Below are 19462 nucleotides of genomic sequence, written 5' to 3' on the forward strand. Positions count from 1 at the left end.
TGGCAGCGACTCTTCAACCTCAGGATGCTGAAGAAATTCGGCCCTCAATGTTCTACAGGAGCACCATCGAGAGCATACTGTCGGGCTGCATCACAGCCTGGTATGGCAACTCCACCGCCGCCGACCGCAAGGCTCTCAGATGGTGATATGTGCAGCCGAACGCACCATTGGGTGCACACTGCCTGCCCTACAGGACACCTACAACACCAGGCATTGCAGGAAGGCCAAGAAGATCAACCGGGACCCCAGCCACCCAAGCCAAGGTCATGACCTGTTCTCACCGCTTCAATCACTCAGATGTGGGCAGTACAGGAGCATCATGGCAAAAATTGAAAGACTGTCCAATAGTTTCTACCCTCAGACCATCAGGCTGCTTAATAGCCACCACCTAGTCAGCTACCTACTCCCCCCTATGGACATTCTTTCTCCTGCTGCTCCCACTATGGACAGTCCCCCCAACAGACTTTTACACTGCCCCATCCCAACAACATTCAGCACTTTTGATGTTTAAAAAAAAAAATAAAAACATTTTATTGAAATGTTTGTTTTTGCCACTCAATGGTCATGGTGCTGCTTCCCCTATGGTCATTCCACCCCACCCCCTCAACAGTCTTTACTCTACCTCCACACCAATGGACATGTATTTATTAATCACTTCCACAGTTATGTACAGTATATAGTGCTATTTCTATTGTTTATTACCCCCCAAAAATATTCTGTTTCACTTTGTCCTGCTTGTTGGAGCTCGAAGTCTTAGATTTTCACTGTATTCTGCAATCACACCTGCAACCCTGTATATGTGACTTAAGCACTCTGAATCACAGTCTCTGTTCGTCACATTTTCCGTGACCGGCAAGACTCTTCTGGATGTTTTGAGCACAAATATTTCCAGATTTTCTCAGTATACCAATGACCTTTTTGTACTATTACATTTGACACAGTTGGTATATTTGGGTACAGAAATGGCAGCAGTCCATCTCATTGTGTATGTCATGCTACGCTACTCTGTTCTGTTACAGCTTGGTAAAGGAGCCATGTCCCATGCGTTCACAGAGAAGAGCTGTAGGAAGAAACGACCATGCGACATGTGTAGACGGACCATCGACATCCCTGGGGCTTTCTGTGAGGGTGAGTACAGAGTGTAACACAATTCGTACACACACACACACACACAACCAACTCTCACACGGTCTCCTTTCTCTCTCATTGCAGAGTGCAAGACAGCCGTTCATAAAAAATGTGAAGCCAAGGTAGGTCTGAGCCATCTTTAAAATAAAAATTGCTTGTCTAGAGTAAATCTGTGTTGTGTGGTCTACAAGGTTCACCATAGAAACCTCTAAAATGTTAACATTTTGAAGGGATTCTAGCCTGGTCCTAGATCTGTTTGCGCTGTCTCGCATCGACTATGGTTATTATCACCATAGAAATTGGCAAGGACTAGACAAACCTAGGACAAGGCTAGCATGGTCTAGATGTATCTATAAGAGGGAAGCTGTTAAAAACTACTGGCTATGTTTTTGAAGGATGCCAAGAAATGTTATTACCTCTTAGCATGCTTCGTGAGCAAAAGGCATGTTGTGATACAGTACTGACTACTGTATTACATGCCAAGTGGCCCAAAATGACATTGGATTATGGGCTGAGGTTCCCAACAATTCCTTCCGGGACATTTATTGAGGATTTAATCATCTGAGGTGTGTGTGTGTGTGTGTGTGTGTGTGTGTGTGTACTTTGTGCTGCTTATGTGTAAAGCAAGGTTCACTTGCAGCAGTCGGGTTAGATAGGACAAGAAAGCATAGGAAGGACAAATTACAGCTGGCTTCCGCTCTTTAATGAGACAACTTTATTGCCTGTCTCTCTTTGGGCTTAGTAGTAGCTCACAAGGGGGGCTGGTTGGGATTACCAGGTAGTCCAATGCCAGAAAGGACGGTAAGATTTCTGACCACATGGGATTTTAAAGTTACACTCCGCATGATGACATTATCACGCATACCCGGGCGACTTCCTGTTTACAGAAATCATCAACAGGATTGTGTTCATTTGGCAAATGGGAGAAAATGGCCTTAAACAGGGAGTACTACAGGAACTTGTCCAATAAGAAATTGAGTTTTCCGCCCTGAATAAAATTGAGAATTCAGATCGGCCAAGACTGCCAATATTGGCTTTTTCCCAGTGTGGGCAAGCCTCAAGCTGCGAGGAGGAGCACAAAGTGGGATGAGCATTAGTGTACGCAGGAAGTGTACGCCCTGCTTTGTATGATGTAAAATTGTGGTCTACCTTTTAACCACTTACTCTAACCATAACCCTAAATGAAGAACAAATATCTTTGGCACTTTTTGTTCATTCTGAAATTGCGACCTAGCACCACCACAATGGCTTTGGTATGACATTGAGGGACGAGAAGCACACTAAGCAGCAAGGTGACCATGCTAGAGAGAACAGGTGTGTGGGTGTCCCCCTCATCGTCTTGTCCCGTGTCCCCAGCTTATGCCACATTGTTGTGAAAATGCCTCTCTACTCTAATTTGTTAAGACAGCTAGCACTCCTGCACAGGAACTAGTACAGCATCAAATCCCATTCTGTTGGCTTGCAACCTTGTATTTGACATGCTACCACATACCACCACATTTCACTCTCTGTCACACGTGCACAGACCGACACACACACACGCACTCAAACATAATGGTGTGCCCCTCCCCGCACACAATTGTGTGCCTCTTCAAGCACGCACGCACACACACTCAAAATATAATGGCGTGTGACTCCACACCAGCTGTTGTGTCTAACTCACCATGCATTAAAAGGGGATTATATATTTTGGTACTCCTCCTCTGTGGTATTATAGTAACGGTAGCATGACCAAAAACAACAGTGGCTCGTGACACGGAGAGGAGTGGAGCGCGCATCCCGGTGAGTAATGATCAATATGAAAAGGACACTAAGTAGGTAAATATAGAAATAACGGGCGTTCTCGGGATGCCGGTGAGGGAGCGATTTGAAGGCGAGCGCAAATAAGTGTGTGGCAGCTGGAGACAGAGGGTGTGAGAGAGAATGATTTGACAGCTCCAATCTGGGAGTATACATAAATACATGAGGGACACGAGACAAGGCTACAAATGTTGTTTAAAAGCTTCACAGCACGCTATCGCTCTGCTCCTCTCTTTCACTCTCCCTTTCTCTCCCTCCTCTCTCACCATTGCTCTCTGTACCTGTCAATAAATATTTTTTTATAGGCATGACTGAATGTAGTGGTACCCTACCAATGGGAAACACAGTTATTATGATCATGCTAGTTTCATAATTTTTTTATTTGTATTTTTACTTCCACTGGTCATGGGGCCATTGTTAAGGTTAATGGCATCATGAACTTTACCAAGTACCAGGGCATTTTAGTTCAAAAACCTGTTTGCCTCTGTCAGGAGGCTGAGGGAATCTTCCAGCAAGACAATAACCCTAAAATCCACAGAGAAATGTCTCCGGACTTGAACCCCATTGAAAACCTGTGGTTTGAATTGAAGAGGCACAGATGATGGATATCACAGAGCTGGAAAGATTGTATAAGGAAACAGTTTAAGGTCCCTCCCAATTTGTTGTCCAATCTCATAAAACCTTTTAGGAGTGGCCAATGGTGTGGTTTTAGAGGCCCTCTTGGCCTCAGACATTATTTTGCTGTTTTAAAGTTAATTTCCTGAAATTCTACACATTTTGCCGTTGGGCTGATAGAAAAATTGCAGTTTCAAAGCAAATTTCCTTCAATTATACACATTTTCCCATGGCTTATGCCTTGTTCTTATGCTATCTGACTGACTCAAATATAACAAAATCATTGGGGGTGATTATTCTCAAAAGTGATCTTATTTCAAAATATATTGCTCCACTATCTTTTATACATGCTTTATATCTGGTTTAAGTTTGCACTGATAATGTTTTACCATCCTGAAGATTATAAAAAATAAACAATTGTAATGTTGTGGTGGCCACGATTTAGCAGCTAAATGCATATAGTCTTTTTTGCTCATCTTTATCAAGGGATCAAATCATTCCACACCCCACTGTAGATATTAAACCGTGTTGGGCTCAGATTGCTGCCCTGTGTGACCCCCCTCGCCACTGTGTGAAAAAAATAAAATGTTTTTCTTAACCAATTTGAACAATACATTTATTTTCAATGTTGTGTTATTATTTAATAACGTCACAGGTTCTTCCTCCAACTCCACTTTGGATGAGTTTGAGGAAGAGTCCTTTAAGTCAATAAAACAGGCAAATATTTTACCCTTTGTGGACTGATAAACATATTTTTTAATAAAGGGTGTAGATGTGGCCAGATGTTTGTTTTGGTAAGAAGCCAATTTGACATGCACTTAAAACACTTTTTGTTGAGGAAGGTCTGTGTTCTCATATTTATTATGCTGCAGAAAACCTTCCCTAGATTACTGGTCTTTCAGATACTGCAATAATTAGAAGGGTAGAATTTGTCTACTTTTCAATGTGGGTGTTATGCCTTTATTCTATATTTCTGGAAAGTATCCTACATTCAACACTTGGTTGAAGAGCTTGAGCATGGCTTCCTGCAGCTTAAGGCAGATTTTCTTCATCTTATTGCAGATGGTGTCTGGCCCACAGGCTTTACCGCACTTTGGTTTTCTCTTTCAGCTCTGTTATTGTGATGGGTATGTCTAATGGGTTTTGTTGGTCTTTAATTGTTGTTTCTACGTTTTTTTTTAATTGATCAACTCATTTGATCTGAGTCTCGTTACATTTTGGATTTTCATATTGTTTTCAAAGTAGTTTTTCCAGATGTTGCCATTTTGAACGGGGATGTTTTTCTGATGTGAGGCATTAAGCTCTCCCCAAAGTTCTCTCTCTCGGGCTCTCTCTCATCAACTCTGCCTCTTCATCTCTCCCTCCCTCCATCAGTGTCTCGTCCCAGGGCAGTGAAGAGGGCGTCAGAAACCAGAGCCCTTTGACTCTGGACTGGTGCCCAGGGTGTGTCTGTGTGTGTGGGTGTACTGTCACAGCTGGACTGTTTGTGTGTGTGTGTGTGTGTGTGTGTGTGTGTGTGTGTGTGTGTGTGTGTGTGTGTGTGTGTGTGTGTGTGTGTGTGTGTGTGAGTGAGTGAGAGAAAGAGGGAGGTAGACGAGTACTGTATCGCGTGTGTTGCAGTCAGAGAGAGAGAGGGATAGAGAGAAAGCGGGACTCTATCACCATCTCTCTACAGAGAGGCTTGTCGGTGACAGAGGTTGAAGAGAAAGAGCGACGTGGAACTGAAGCGCCTTGCTGAAAGGTAAAACCATTTTAGTGGCTCATTCATGATATGGGTTAGTCCTGAGTTTATAGTGGGCACGGAAGGGAAAGATTATACTCTGAGTCTTCCCCTCTCTGTGTTTGTTGTTGACAGAGCAATAGATTGATATTGAACCCTTATCTATTCGATATGAAGGCTGGCAGACGTGACTAGAAGAGAGTATGGACTATTGAGTATGTAGATTGAGCATTGCTGTACATCACACAGCAAAACTGTGGACGGGAGAATGCACTAGGGAAGCGTACCTCAGACGTGTGTGTGGAAGGTTCTGTTTGAGAGGACACAGAATGGCTGGGAAACAGTCAGCTGCCCTAACATCTGTGAACCAACTGTTTCTGGTCATGTGAGCTACAGATTATCATGATGCACACACTTTGTCAGCCGTTCAAGTAATGTACTGCTCTGTTGACAAATGAATTGAGGTAGAGATTACAGTGGTATGTTACGCTATTATGTGATAATGGATGGATGGATTTTTTTGGAGGGTTTATAGAAGTCAAAAACATCACCTAGTTTTGGAGTTGGTTCCATTTTTCATTTTCAAGTACTTTGGGGACTACGAATGTGGATTGCACCGTGCAATGACCTGCTTTCTACATGTATTATACAATAGATTTTTATGTATTATTTAAGACAAATACCAGGGAGACATATATAAGTAGTAGCAGAGTGTCTTGGTTGGGGTGAAATTCGCTCATGTGGAATACTGTACCTTGGGCAGCATGTCAAAGACGCGGCCATGAGTGGATGTTATAGCGACCACTACAAGCGAGACATCCTGTCCCTTGATTGCAAGCTCGAAGTGTATTTTAAGGTTATATCGATTACGAGACAGAAATAGTTATATCAATGCAGATACAGCTCTCTAGTGCTCGAGCTCAATAGCAGAGGAGTTGAAGTGGATTGGTTTAATTAGAAAGGACACGCAGCCTTAGATCCTAGTGTCAAGGCAATAATGGCCTGGACAAATGTCACGGTGTTGAGCTTATTGGTAACAGTGTGGAGTCAACACCGTCACAGAATTGTCACTGTCGTCTCTGGCACCATTCCAGCTGCAGCCTCTGTATGTACGCCTTGGGGTGTAGACTGTGGTGGATGCTGCATGCACCACCATAGTGTGTTAATGGCTTAAGCTCTCTACCCGCTGAGTACGGAAGCAATAAAGGCAGAATGCGTGCGTGCGTGCGCGTTTATATTTACCTAGTGTTTTTTAATTTCCTGTGTAGCTGAGCTGGAAGATACAGACAACAATAGCTATCTAATGTTACAGGGATTATAGGGTTTCTATTTTCTGTGCTGTGGCCATGTTAATGCCTCTGGTACCACTGAGGCTTATAGGGTTTTGTAGTGTTTAATTCATTTTCATGAATCCTACATAGTAACTTTTGCCTTTAAAGTTGACTACACTCGTTTTAGGAATATCCAGAAGCATAAAAGGGTTAAAGAGCGACACGTTTGTGTGTAACGGACATGACATAGCACGGTCTGTACACTTTGTCATAGCCGTTACGAGAAAGGCAAGTAGAGATCTGAGTTGACGGATGAACAAACAAACAAATGACCTGATGAGCGCTCAGAGCAGGATCTAAAATAAGGAGGTCTATCAAAATAGCTCGTGAAATCTGTCTGCTCTCGATGGTTGTAAGGCATTATCAGCTGTTGATCTCCCCCCCCCCCCCCCCCAAGTGCTCACTCACTGTCTCGCTCTTACTCTCTCCCCCTCTCATTTTCTCTCTCATTATTTCTCTCTGGCTAGACCCCGAGGTCTCCCCTCTACTTTTACCCAATCTTGCGCTCTTGCCTTCTCCCCCAAGCTTTCTCTCCCTCCCAGCTCTGTGTGCCCAGTTCCCCCTCCAATCTCTCTCCTCCCCCATGCCTCTTACTACCCCCTGACCTCTTGTGCATTATCTTAATCTCTGTCTTTGGTCATCTCATTATAGTAGTGTTTATTTGGGGCAAGGGTTGTGGGGGTAGGGGTACATGCTTGTGTTCCATGGCGGGCAAGACTGTGGTTAGTCTAAATTTTACTGTAGCTCCTGTACATAAGATCCTACGGGACATGGCGACAGACAGACAGGCGGCGATTAATACTTACTTAGCCACAGCAACACAGCTCCTAAATCTAGCCTGTGTTCTTGATGAAATGTAGACATGTTGGCGTTGTCAGAAACGAAAGTCTCTTTAACTCGGTTCAGACATTGGTTAGAGAAGTGAAGATGCTTGAGAGGGTTACCGAGTGTCATTCTTCTGAACTGCTGTCATAAAGAATGTTCTCAGCTCAATATTCTCAGGGTTTTGGTTGGTTACTCACTTCTTCCTCCTCTCCCTTCCCTCTCTCTTTTACCTTGGCAACTGGAAGTTATGTCAGTTCTGTCTTGGATGACAGTCAGAGTGTAACCTCTGACTCAAACAGTCAGAATTAGTTTTCTCCCACTGACTCAGAATTCCCAGGCACTTTCTTGATTTTGTCCTTCGCCTTCCTGCTACTGAGAGACCTGGTCCAAAAAAAAGCACCACATAAAGTTACAGCCAATGACCATTATGAATAACCCAATAGTCCATTTACCAAAAAAAAGGGTCACTCAAATGTGACAGTGGAAATTCCTCCCTGGCAGCCAAGGCATCTGGATCTGGGGGTAACAGTTCCTCTAGAGCTCAGGAAGGCAGTAGCAATTAGCCATCCCCTACATCTAGTTAGTCTGATGCTTGGTGTCAATTCGAGCAACATGGCATCATCCTGAAAATGTCGGTGGTCTTACGGTGCATTCGGAAAGTATTCAGACGCCTTCACTTTTTCCACATTTTGTTACGTTACAGCCTTACATACGGACCACACTGCTCGCGTTGCAAAATAAATGTACACATGCATGTTATTCAATCATTGCACCCACGCTGCCTGCGCGCGCCAACGAGCGTCTGCGTAGCCAGGCGCTAAAATAGAACTTGGTTCTATTTGTGACGCTCGACACGCTGTAAGTCCTGCCTCTCCCATCTCCTCATTGGTTTTTAGGAGCATATACCCACGTGGGTGATTGAAATTATGACACCTCAACTGTGGGGCTCTATAGGCTAGGATATTGAGATGAGTGAGCAACACTTTGCTCTCATACAGTCACACACAGTATCTGAACATGTGCACGAGGTTTGCTACATGCTGTTCACAGCGTGGTAGCCAGGGCACCAGGGCCTGGCGCTTCACCACTCTTAGTTGTGGCGGAAATTTACCCACTATGCTGTTTATTTTCTCCATCTACTTCGTACTCTATCTTTGAGTCTACCTTTTGAGTCTGCCTTTAAATCACACAACCCAAGGCCATTATAACCTATTGTCTAGTTAGGCTATAACACAGAACATATGTTTTGTGATATAACCTATTGTCTAGTTAGGCTATAACACAGAACATATGTTTTGTGATAACTGCACTATGAATGAAATTTTGGGGGGATTATAATTTTTTATTTTATTTTTGTTAAGGATCCCAATTTTGTTTAAACATTTTAACGTTCACACCCCTAATCTCTACCATCACTTTTATAATGGCATCTTGGAGCATGGTTAGTTAATGTCTCTCAGTAGAACACACAAAAATTTAAATGATGAAATATATATATTTTTTAATCTCTTTCTATTATATTACATTTCCATTTATCTCATATTGTTTCATCTCTCTCTTATATCCTGTTCAACCCCCACACACCCTCTCTTCCCTTTTTTCTCTCGTCTTTGATTCTGACTTTCTCACTTTCCCGACCTCTCTCTATCGCTCTCATATTCTGTTCATCTCTGTTTCTCTCTTTTCATCCTGGGGCAGTGGAGTGGGTGAAGTGCTGTGATCTGTGGCTAGGGCTGTTAGTGTCTAATGATGGTGTTTGAAAGAGCTGCAGCGGCTCCCTCAGCCCAGCAGTAAACAATCAGGCACAGTCCTCTCTCCTCTCTCTCTGGCTGCCGTTTTACGATCCCATAACCTATTGTGTATGTTTCTTTGCACATAATGTTTCTACCACCATGTCTTATGACCGAAAATAGCTTCTAGATATTAGGACAGAGATTACTCACCCCATACTGGAGGAATACTTTTTCTTCAACTAGTCGGATGGGAAGGATTTACTTCAGACGCCCGAAAAGGCCCTCATCCCCGTAATTCGCAGGAGAAAGAGACTGAGATATCGTGGACGAAGATCCGGGTGCCTTGTTAGGATCCGTCATCGGGAGGGTAATCCACCTTTACCATCAGTCCTATTAGCCAATGTACAATCAATCGATAATAAAATAGACGGACTACGATCACAAACAAAAACTAAAGCAGGAAGCACCAGTGACTCGGTCAGTAAGAAAGTTGTCAGATGACGCGGATGCTAAGCTACAGGACTGTTTTGCTAGCACAGACTGGAATATGTTCCGGGATTCTTCTGATGACATTGAGGAGTGCACCACATCAGTCACTGGCTTCATCAATAAGTGCATTGATGACGTCGTCCCAACAGTGACCGTACGTACAGTTGAAGTCGGAAGTTTACATTCACCTTAGCCAAATACATTTAAACTCAGTTTTTCACAATTCCTGACAATTAATCCTAGTAAGAATTACCTGTCTTAGGTCAGTTAGGATCACCACTTTATTTTAAGTATGTAAGAATAATAGTAGAAAGAATTATATATTTCAGCTTTTATTTATTTCATCACATTCCCAGTGGGTCAGAAGTTTACATACACTCTATTAGTATTTGGTAGCATTGCCTTTAAATTGTTTAACTTGGGTCAAACGTTTTGGGTAGCCCTCCACAAACTTCCCACAATAGGTTGGGTGAATTTTGGCCCGTTTCTGGTTTGTAAGCCTCCTTGCTCGCACTCGCTTTTTCAGTTCTGCCCACACATTTTCTAAAGGATTGACGTCAGGGCTTTGTGATGGCCACTCCAATACCTTGACTTTGTTGTCCTTAAGACATTTTGCCACAACTTTGGAAGTATGTTTGGGGTCATTGTCCATTTGGAAGACCCATTTGCGACCAAGCTTTAACTTCCTGACTGATGTCTTGAGATGTTGCTTCAATATTTCCACGTAATTTTCCGTCCTCATGATGCCATCTATTTTGTGAAGTGCACCAGTCCCTCCTGCAGCAAAGCACCCCCACAACATGATGCTGCCACCCCCGTGCTTAACGGTGGCGTGGTGTTCTTCGGCTTGCAAGCATCCCCCTTTTTCCTCCAAACATAACGATGGTCATTATGGCCAAACAGTTCTATTTTTGTTTCATCAGACCAGAGGACATTTCTCCAAAAAGTACGGTCTTTGTCCTCATGTGCAGTGGCAAACTGTAGTCTGGCTTTTTTATGGCGGTTTTGGAGCAGTTGCTTCTTTCTTTGCTGAGCAGCCTTTCAGGTTAATGTCGATATAGGACTCATTTTACTGTGGATATAGATACTTTTGTACCTGTTTCCTCCAGCGTCTTCGCAAGGTCCTTTGCTGCTGTTCTGGGATTGATTTGCACTTTTCGCTCCAAAGTACGTTCATCTCTAGGAGACAGAACACGTCTCCTTCCTGAGCGGTATGACGGCTGCGTACTATTGTTTCTACAGATGAACATGGTACCTTCAGGCATTTCAAAATTGCTCCCAAGGATGAACCAGACTTGTGGATGTCTACACATGTTTTTCTGAGGTCTTGGCTGATTTATTTTGATTTTCCCATGAAAGAGGCACTGAGTTTGAAGGTAGGCCTTGAAATACATTCACAGGTACTCCTCCAATTGACTCAAATGATGTCAATTAGCCTATCATTAGCTTCTTTAAGCCATGACATCATTTTCTGGAATTTTCCAATCTGTTTAAAGGCACAGTGAACTTAGCATATGTAAACTTCTGACCCACTTGAATTGTGATTATAGTGACCTATAAGTGAAATAATCTGTCTGTAAAAAATTGTTAGAAAAATTACTTGTCATGCACAAAGTACAGTGGGCTCCAAAATTACTGGCACCCCTGACTGGCAATGCACGAACAATACTTAAAAATATATAAACAATATAATTATGGAGATGAACTCAAAATACCAACCTGAAAAATACTGTACTTTATTCATGTTTAAATGGAACCCAACAAAATCATTTATTGATTTAATTCAAAATCAATGTCCTCCAAATCAAGGTTTCACAATTAATGGCACCCTTAAATATTATTGTAAATAACATCTACCAAAATTAAACCAGGAATTAAATTCCACTTATTTAAATGTATCTAAGTGTTTTAAGGAACTATATTGCGCCATTACATCACTTCCTTTTTCACTAGGGTATAAAAATGAGGTAACACGCATGCAATATCCCTTTGTCTTCCAACATCATAAAGAAAAGAACTGGCAGTTCAAAAGGGACAGATGGTCGTAGACCTTCATAAATCTGGTAATGGCTACAAGAAGATCCACAAACTATTTGAATATACCACTGAGCACTGTCAGGGCGATTGTAAACAAATTAAAAGTTATGGAACAGTTGTTAACCTCACGGGTAGAGGACGCAAATGCATTTTGCCCCCCAGGATAGGGAGGATGGTGAGAGAAGCAACAAAATCCCCAAGAATCACTGTGAAAGAATTGCAGGCCTTGGTGTCGTCTTGGGGTCACCAGGTTTAAAGCACCATCAGACGCCACTGCTACAACCACAGGCTCTTTGGAAGGGTTGCCAGAAGAAAGCCCTTAATGACCCCAAGACACAGACGCAAACGCTTGGAGTTTGCCAAACGTAATTTCAATTATGATTGGAAGAAAGTGCTCTGGTCAGATGAGACCAAAACTGAACGTTTTGGTCAGATACAGCATCGGCATGTTTGGTGTCGAAACAGATGCATACAAGGAGAGGCACCTCATACTCACTGTGAAATATGGTGGTGGGTCAGTGATGTTTGGTGGTGGGTCAGTGATGTTTTAATTTCAGAGGTCCAGAGGCACTGGTTAAGATTGATGGCATAATGAATTCCACCAAGTACCAGGCAATTTTGTCTGACAATCTGGTTGCCTCTGCCAGAAGGCTGGGATTTGGCCGTAGGTGTACTTTCCAACAGGACAATGACCCAAAACATACCTCAAAATCCACACACAAATGGTTCTGTGACAACAAAATCAATGTTCTGCCATGGCTATCTCAGTCGCCGGACCTCAATCCAATCGAAAACCTGTGGGCTGAGTTGAAGAGGGCAGTTGATAAGCGCAAACCCAGGAATGTGAAGGGTCTTGAAAGGATCTGCATAGAGGAATGGCCCAAAATCCCTCCAAATGTGTTCCTTAACCTTGTCAAACATTACAGGAAAAGACCATGCTGTTGAGGAGTGCCAATAATTATGAAACCTTGATTTTGGTGAAATAAAGTAGAGTATTTCTCACATGTTGGTATTTTGAGTTTATCTCTATAATTATATATATATATTTTTTATATTGTTAGTGCATTGCCAGTCAGGGGTGGCAGTAATTTTGGCGCCCACTGTAGATGTCTTAACTGACTTGCCAAAACTATAGTTTGTTAACAAGAGATTTGTGGAGTGGTTGAAGAATGAGTTTTAATGACTCCAACCTAAGTGTATGTAAACTTCCGACTTCAACTAAGCTAAAGGGTGGAGCTGCCGCTTTCAAGGAGCGGGACTCTAACCCGGAAGCTTATAAGAAATCCCACTATGTCCTCCGATGAACCATCAAACAGGCAAAGCGTCAATACAGGACTAAGATTGAATCGTACTACACCGGCTCCAACGCTCGTCGGATGTGGCAGGGCTTGCAAACTAGACTTCAAAGGGAAGCACAGCCGAGAGCTGCCCAGTGACACAAGCCTACCCAACGAGCTAAATTACTTCTATGCTCGCTTCGAGGCAAGTAACACTGAAGCATGCATGAGAGCATCAGCTGTTCCAGACGACTGTGATCATGCTCTCCGTAGCCGATGTGAGTAAGACCTTTAAACCTATTTGATTAACTTACAAAGGGATTAAGTACACTTTGTGTTCGGGTATATTCCCTGTCACCTTGCCATGATTAAATGTAGTGGTTCGCGCTTTCAGTTTTGCGCGAATGCTGCCATCTATCCACTGTTTCTGGTTTGGGTAGGTTTCAATAGCCACAGTGGGTACAACATCTTCTATACACTTCCTGATAAACTCAATCACCGTATCCGTGTGTTCGTCGATGTTATTCTGAGGCTACCCGGATCATATCCCAGTCCATGTGATCAAAACAATCTTGACGCATGGATTCCGATTTGGTCAGACCAGTGTTGAATAGACCTTAGCAGATGTACTTCCTGCTTCAGTTTCTGCCTATAGGAAGGGAAGAACAAAAGGGAGTCGTGGTCAGATTTGCCCGAAGGGAGGGCGGGGGAGGGCCGTGTAGGCATTTTGAAAAGTTGAGTAGCAGTGGTCCAATGTTTTTCCAACGCAAGTACTACAGTCAATGTCTTGGTAGAACTTCGGTAGCATTTTCCTCAAATTTGCTTTGTTAAAATCCCCAGCTACAATAAATGCGGCCTCGGGATATGTAGTTTTCAGTTTGCATGAAGTTCTTTGAGGGCCGTCATGGTATCAGCTTGAGGGGGAATATACACGGCTATAACTATGACCGAAGAGAATTCTCTTTGGAGGTAATACGGTCGGCATTTGATTGTGAGGTATTCTAGGTTTTTGCACTGACGTGCACTGTCAACTGTGGGACCTTGTATAGACACGTTTGTGCCTTTCCAAATCATGTCCAATCAATTGAATTTACCACAGGTGGACTCCAAGTTGTAGAAACATCTCAAGGATGATCAAATTTCAAGTTTCATAGCAAAGGGTCTAAATACAAAAATGCCTAAACCTGTTTTCGCTTTTTCATTATGAGGTATTGTGTGTAGATTGATGAGGGAAAAAAATATATTTAATTTATTTTAGAATAAGGCTATAATGTAACAAAATGGGGGAAAAGTCAAGGTGTCTGAATACTTTTCGAATGCACTGTATACATCTCTCTATATATATCTCCATATCCTCTCTTGCGTTCTCTCTCTCTCGCTCACTTCCCCTCCATCTCTGTCCATCCCTCACTCCCTGTCCCCCTCCCTGTTCTTGTTTCTGGTTCTCTCTTTCTCACCCCTGTTCACATTTTTCCCTGACATGTTTTCATTCCAGTCATCTGCATTGTCTAAAACGAAGATTAGATTTAGTCTAATTTATCACAAAATGGCAGAGATGAGTTTACATGGGTATAATATCATTCCCCTGTGCTCAGTTAGGGTCAGTATGTTACTGTGACTCCTTTTTACTGTACATTGTGGTCCACTGATATTGACGTGTGTGCAGTAGTCTGTAAAACAACAGCGCTTAACCATATGGTATTGATTTCTTAAAACTGGTACGCAGCTTATGTGCGTGTGACTGAGGCCTCTTCATTCCAGACTCACAAGGACACACACACAAGAAAACACACACACAAAGATGCATAGACTAAGACTGTACACACATGAACATACACTCAGTGGCCAGTTGATTAGATACGCAACCCGTTCATGAAAATGGTTCGCTCCTCCAAACAGTGAGTCACGTGGCAGTGGCTTGCTATATAAAGCAGGCAGACAGGCATTCAGATACTGTTTTATTGAATGTTAGAATGGGCAAAACGAGTGATTAGGGTTTACCAAGAATGATGCGATCTAGTCAGTGGGAATCCTGTGGGCGAAAACAGCTTGTTGATGAGAGGTTGATGGAGAATGGCAAGAATCGTGCAAGCTAACAGGTTGCCCACAAACAGGCAAATAACAGCGCAGTACAACAGGGGTGTGCAGAACGGCATCTGAACGCACAACTCGTCGGCCCTTGTCACGGATGACGACCACCCTGGGTTCCACAGCAGACGACCACCCTGGGTTCCGCTCCTATCAGCTAAAAACAACGAAAAGGCCGCTCCAGTGGGCACGCGATCACCAACACTGGACAACTGAGGAGTGGAAAACATTGCCTGGTCCACCAATTCAAAGTTCCTGTTGTGTCATGCTGATGGCAGAGTCAGGATTTGGCTTTAGCAGCATGAATCCATGGCCCCATCCTGCCTGGTGTCAACGGAACAGGCTGGTGGCGGTGGTGTAATGGTGTGGGGAATGTTTTCCTGGTACACGTTAGGTCCCTTGAGACCAATTGAGCAACATTTTGAATGCCACACCTTGTAGAATTCAGGCTGTTCTGGAGGCAAAAGGGGGTCCGACTTAGGAACTAGATGAGTGTACCTAATAAACTGGTATTGTGTGTCAGTGGGACAGTGTGCATTTTGTGCTTGGGTGCTTTTGTAAATGTATATTGGCTTGTGTTTTCTATCTTCACATTTGTTCGTAAGTATATGGAATGAAGAGGAGGCCTTTGTGCAGTCAGTAAATCTTGTGTGTTTATTTTGGCCCTACTCTACGCCTGTACTCCCCCCTCCCTCCCTTTCTCAGATGAGGACAGATGGTGTGACAGTGTACCTTCTAGTTGTAACAATAAACAGATCAAATTGAAAGATGTTAATAGATTGTTAGTCATAAACAGGCTCAACAAGTGTGAAATACCAAACAGAATCAACTACGATATAAAGGCTGTCATTCTCTCCAATGTGTGCAGTGCGCACTTGCTCACTTACTGCGCCTCATTCATTGAACATCGATGACTACATACATTCTGTATTATCACATTTTTTTAATTTATTTTTTATTTTACCGTTATTTTACCAGGTAAGTTGACTGAGAACACATTCTCATTTACAGCAACGACCTGGGGAATAGTTTCAGGGGAGAGGAGGGGGATGAATGAGCCAATTGTAAGCTGGGGATGATTAGACAGCCGTGATGGTATGAGTGCCAGATTGGAAATTTAGCCAGGACACCAGGGTTAACACCGCTACTCTTACGATAAGTGCAATGGGATCTTTAATGACCTCAGAGAGTCAGGACACCCGTTTAACGTCCCATCCGAAAGACAGCACCCTACACAGGGCAGTGACCTGGGGCATTGGGATATTTTTTAGACCAGAGGAAAGAGTGCCTCCTACTGGCCCTCCAATACCACTTCCAGCAGCATCTGGTCCCCCATCCAGGGACTGACCAGGACCAACCCTGCTTAGCATCAGAAGCAAGCCAGCAGTTGGATGCAGGATGGTATGCTGCTGGCAGGTATGCTGCTGGCATATACTATCACATGTTGTATAGTATATGGCACATTTCAGTGTAAGACTACAAAGCAGTTTAGACAGATTCATTTCTGCCTCTCTGGGACATGTTGATGCAGTTTGTATATCCGTGCAGTGTGTGTGTGTGTGACAGTCTGGCATCATGCCCCACTGGTCTGTCATGTGGAAGGGGAAATCTGTGATGACAGCATGACTGCAGCAGTATTTCCTGTCCAGCTGTTTCGAGAGAGAGAGAGATGCCCTTTACAGCAGTGGTCACCAACCTTTTCTGAGTCAAGATTACTTTGAGTCAAAATCCAAGCCGAGGTTAAACATGACTTAAAAATACGTAAGCCTAGGCTTTAATAGTTCTGTAGCAATGAGGTTTGTGCAGTAGGCTGTAGGCCCAATACATTATCACTGCATATTGGCTATGCTTGAATTGCCCTGTCTATGTTGTTCTTCTCAGACCATTAAAAAAAATTATACATTTGAGGTATATGGTCACACTGGTTATGGATCATTTGTTTTATTACTTGTGAGGCACAGTTGAGTGAGCATAATTAGCTGATGGCCTGCATCTGATGGTCAGTAAGAGGGAGGGAGGGAAAGAGCAGCGGTGATAGCTTTGATGTAGCCAAGTTTTTTTTACATTGTGCCGTGTAAAAACTGTCTTGGTTGCATCAAAGCTAACAGTGTCTGCCTCTTACCCGACCAGTGAGTGGAGCGATGAGTAGAGCGTGCCCAATTTGACTGGATCGTGGCGTGAGATTCCCAAAGGCTGGAGCTTTGGCTTTCTCGCCTGCTCCCCAGCATGCATTTGTAGTCTACTTGTGTGCTGCTATAGCTCCTTCCTTTAGCTACTGTCATGGAGTTTGCTAAATATTTTCATAAAGAAACTGATAAAACAAACGGGTGCTAAATCAAGGTGACTTACAAAGACTTACAACAGCAAGAAACGGAGTATGGTGATGTAGTGTCCACAACTAAAGAATCATTGTGGAATCTGAAAAGACACGTATCCCAAAAGCATGATGGTGTACTTACTACGTGCACATGCTAAATGAATGGAACGAGGTGGGTAGAAAAGTATTTATAAACAAAAAATCCTATCTCTTAAACGTTTTGTTCATTATCGTTCTATTATCTATACAATAGGCCATAATTGATTTTGGCCCAATAGGCCTGGCATATTCCAACGTTCAAAGAGTTTTTTCCATTTTGATTACCGTAATTTCCAGACTATTGAGCGCACCTGAATATAAGCCGCACCTACTGAATTTTTAAAAAATTATTATTTTGAACATAAATAAGCCGCACATGTCTATAAGCCGCAGGTGCCTACCGGTACATTGAAACAAATGAACTTTACACAGGCTTTATCGAAACACGGCTTGTAACAAAAATAAATAGGCTTTAACGAAACACGGCTTGTAACAAAAATAAATAGGCTTTAACGAAACACGGCTTGTAACAAAAATAAATAGGCTTTAATGAAACACGGCTTGTAACAAAAAATAAAACATTTGCAGTAAACAGTAGCCTACCAAGAAAGTCATTGGTCACTATCTTCCTCCTCCTGTGCACTGAAACCACTGAAGTCATCTCCTTTCAAAAAAAATTGAAACTTGAAAAATCCATATATTAGCCGTGTCATTGTTTAAGCCGCGAGGTTCAAAGCGTGGGAAAAAAGTTGCGGCTTATAGTCCAGAAATTACGGTAAGTTATTTTGCCTAAAAACCTTTAGGCCTACCTATAGAAAAAGAAAAAACAAATATGCATCTCTGCCCAGCTTGTCAAGAGTGGCCAAAAGGGTTTTTAGCATCTCAAGTGGCTCTGCAAGTGTGGAGAGGCCATTCTCTGCTGCTGACCTGCTCTCCAGGCACCAATGCATCAGCCTGAAGTCAGACTGGCTAAACTCGCGTTTCTAAAAATGAATTAAAAAAAATATTTTTCAAAGGTACAAACAAGTCATTTTTCATAAAATTTGTATTGAATTCTAAGTAAGTCACAACCTATATGCACAATTTATGGACTATAATGATTAAATACAACAAAATGTTTAAATACTGAGCGCTTTATGTCCCTACAGCCTATTGTGTCGCACTCGCAAATGCTTCACAATGTATTTCTTTGAAATAATATAATAATATCCCAAATAATACATTTTCCTTCATTTTCCGTCTGGCTCCTGACCTATTTAGTGTTTATATGCTGTTTAATATCACATGTAGCCTATTTGAAATGTTTGCTTCTTACCTTTTCATGTTTATTCTAATACTTTTCATTCAAATCCATATGGTTTGGTTTCAATCTTTAAAAACCAATTGGTAGGTCCAGGTAGTCCCAAAAATAAACTCAGCAAAAAAAAGGAACGTCCCTTTTTCAGGACCCTGTTTTTAAAAGATAATTCGTAAAAATCCAAATAACTTCACAGGTCTTCATTGTATATGGTTTAAACACTGTTTCCCATGCTTGTTCAATGAACCACAAACAATTAATGAATATGCACCTGTGGAACGGTCGTTAAGACACTAACAGCTTACAGACGGTAGGCAATTAAGGTCACAGTTATGAAAACTTAGGACACTACTGACTCTGAAAAACACCAAAAGAAAGATGCCCAGGGTCCCTGCTCATCTCTGTGGACGTGCCTGAGGCATGAGGACTGCAGATGTGGCCAGGGCAATAAATTGCAATGTCCGTACTGTGAGACGCCTAAGACAGCGCTACAGGGAGACAGGACGGACAGCTGATCGTCCTCGCAGTGGCAGACCACGTGTAACAACACCTGCACAGGATCGGTACATCCGAACATCACACCTGCAGGACAGGTACAGGATGGCAACAACTGCCCGAGTTACACAAGGAACACACAATCCCTCCATCAGTGCTCAGACTGTCCGCAATAGGCTGAGAGAGGCTGGACTGAGGGCTTGTAGGCCTGTTGTAAAGCAGGTCCTCACCAGACATCACCGGCAACAACGTTGCTGGACCAGACAGAACT

General features: G+C 42.8%; 1 protein-coding gene across 6 annotated transcripts in view; it reads left to right on the plus strand.

The window, feature by feature from the left end:
• LOC115208312 (tensin-2) overlaps nt 1–19462 on the plus strand; it is a 78452-nt gene that overhangs the window by 19323 nt on the left and 39667 nt on the right. For 5 of the 6 annotated variants that reach the window (XR_003881143.1, XR_003881144.1, XM_029776252.1 and 2 more), the window contains exons 2-3: nt 1020–1128; nt 1213–1250. Coding sequence is in view for 3 of the 6 variants with exons in the window: in XM_029776252.1 (XP_029632112.1) it covers nt 1020–1128; nt 1213–1250 (147 nt within the window). In the remaining 3 variants the exon portion in view is untranslated. Of the gene's footprint in view, nt 1–1019; nt 1129–1212; nt 1251–5107; nt 5285–19462 lie in introns of those variants that run through there. The other variant, XM_029776256.1, reaches the window with a different exon arrangement.

The sequence above is a fragment of the Salmo trutta genome, chromosome 14 (assembly GCF_901001165.1).
Source record: "Salmo trutta chromosome 14, fSalTru1.1, whole genome shotgun sequence".
NCBI lineage: Eukaryota > Metazoa > Chordata > Actinopteri > Salmoniformes > Salmonidae > Salmo > Salmo trutta.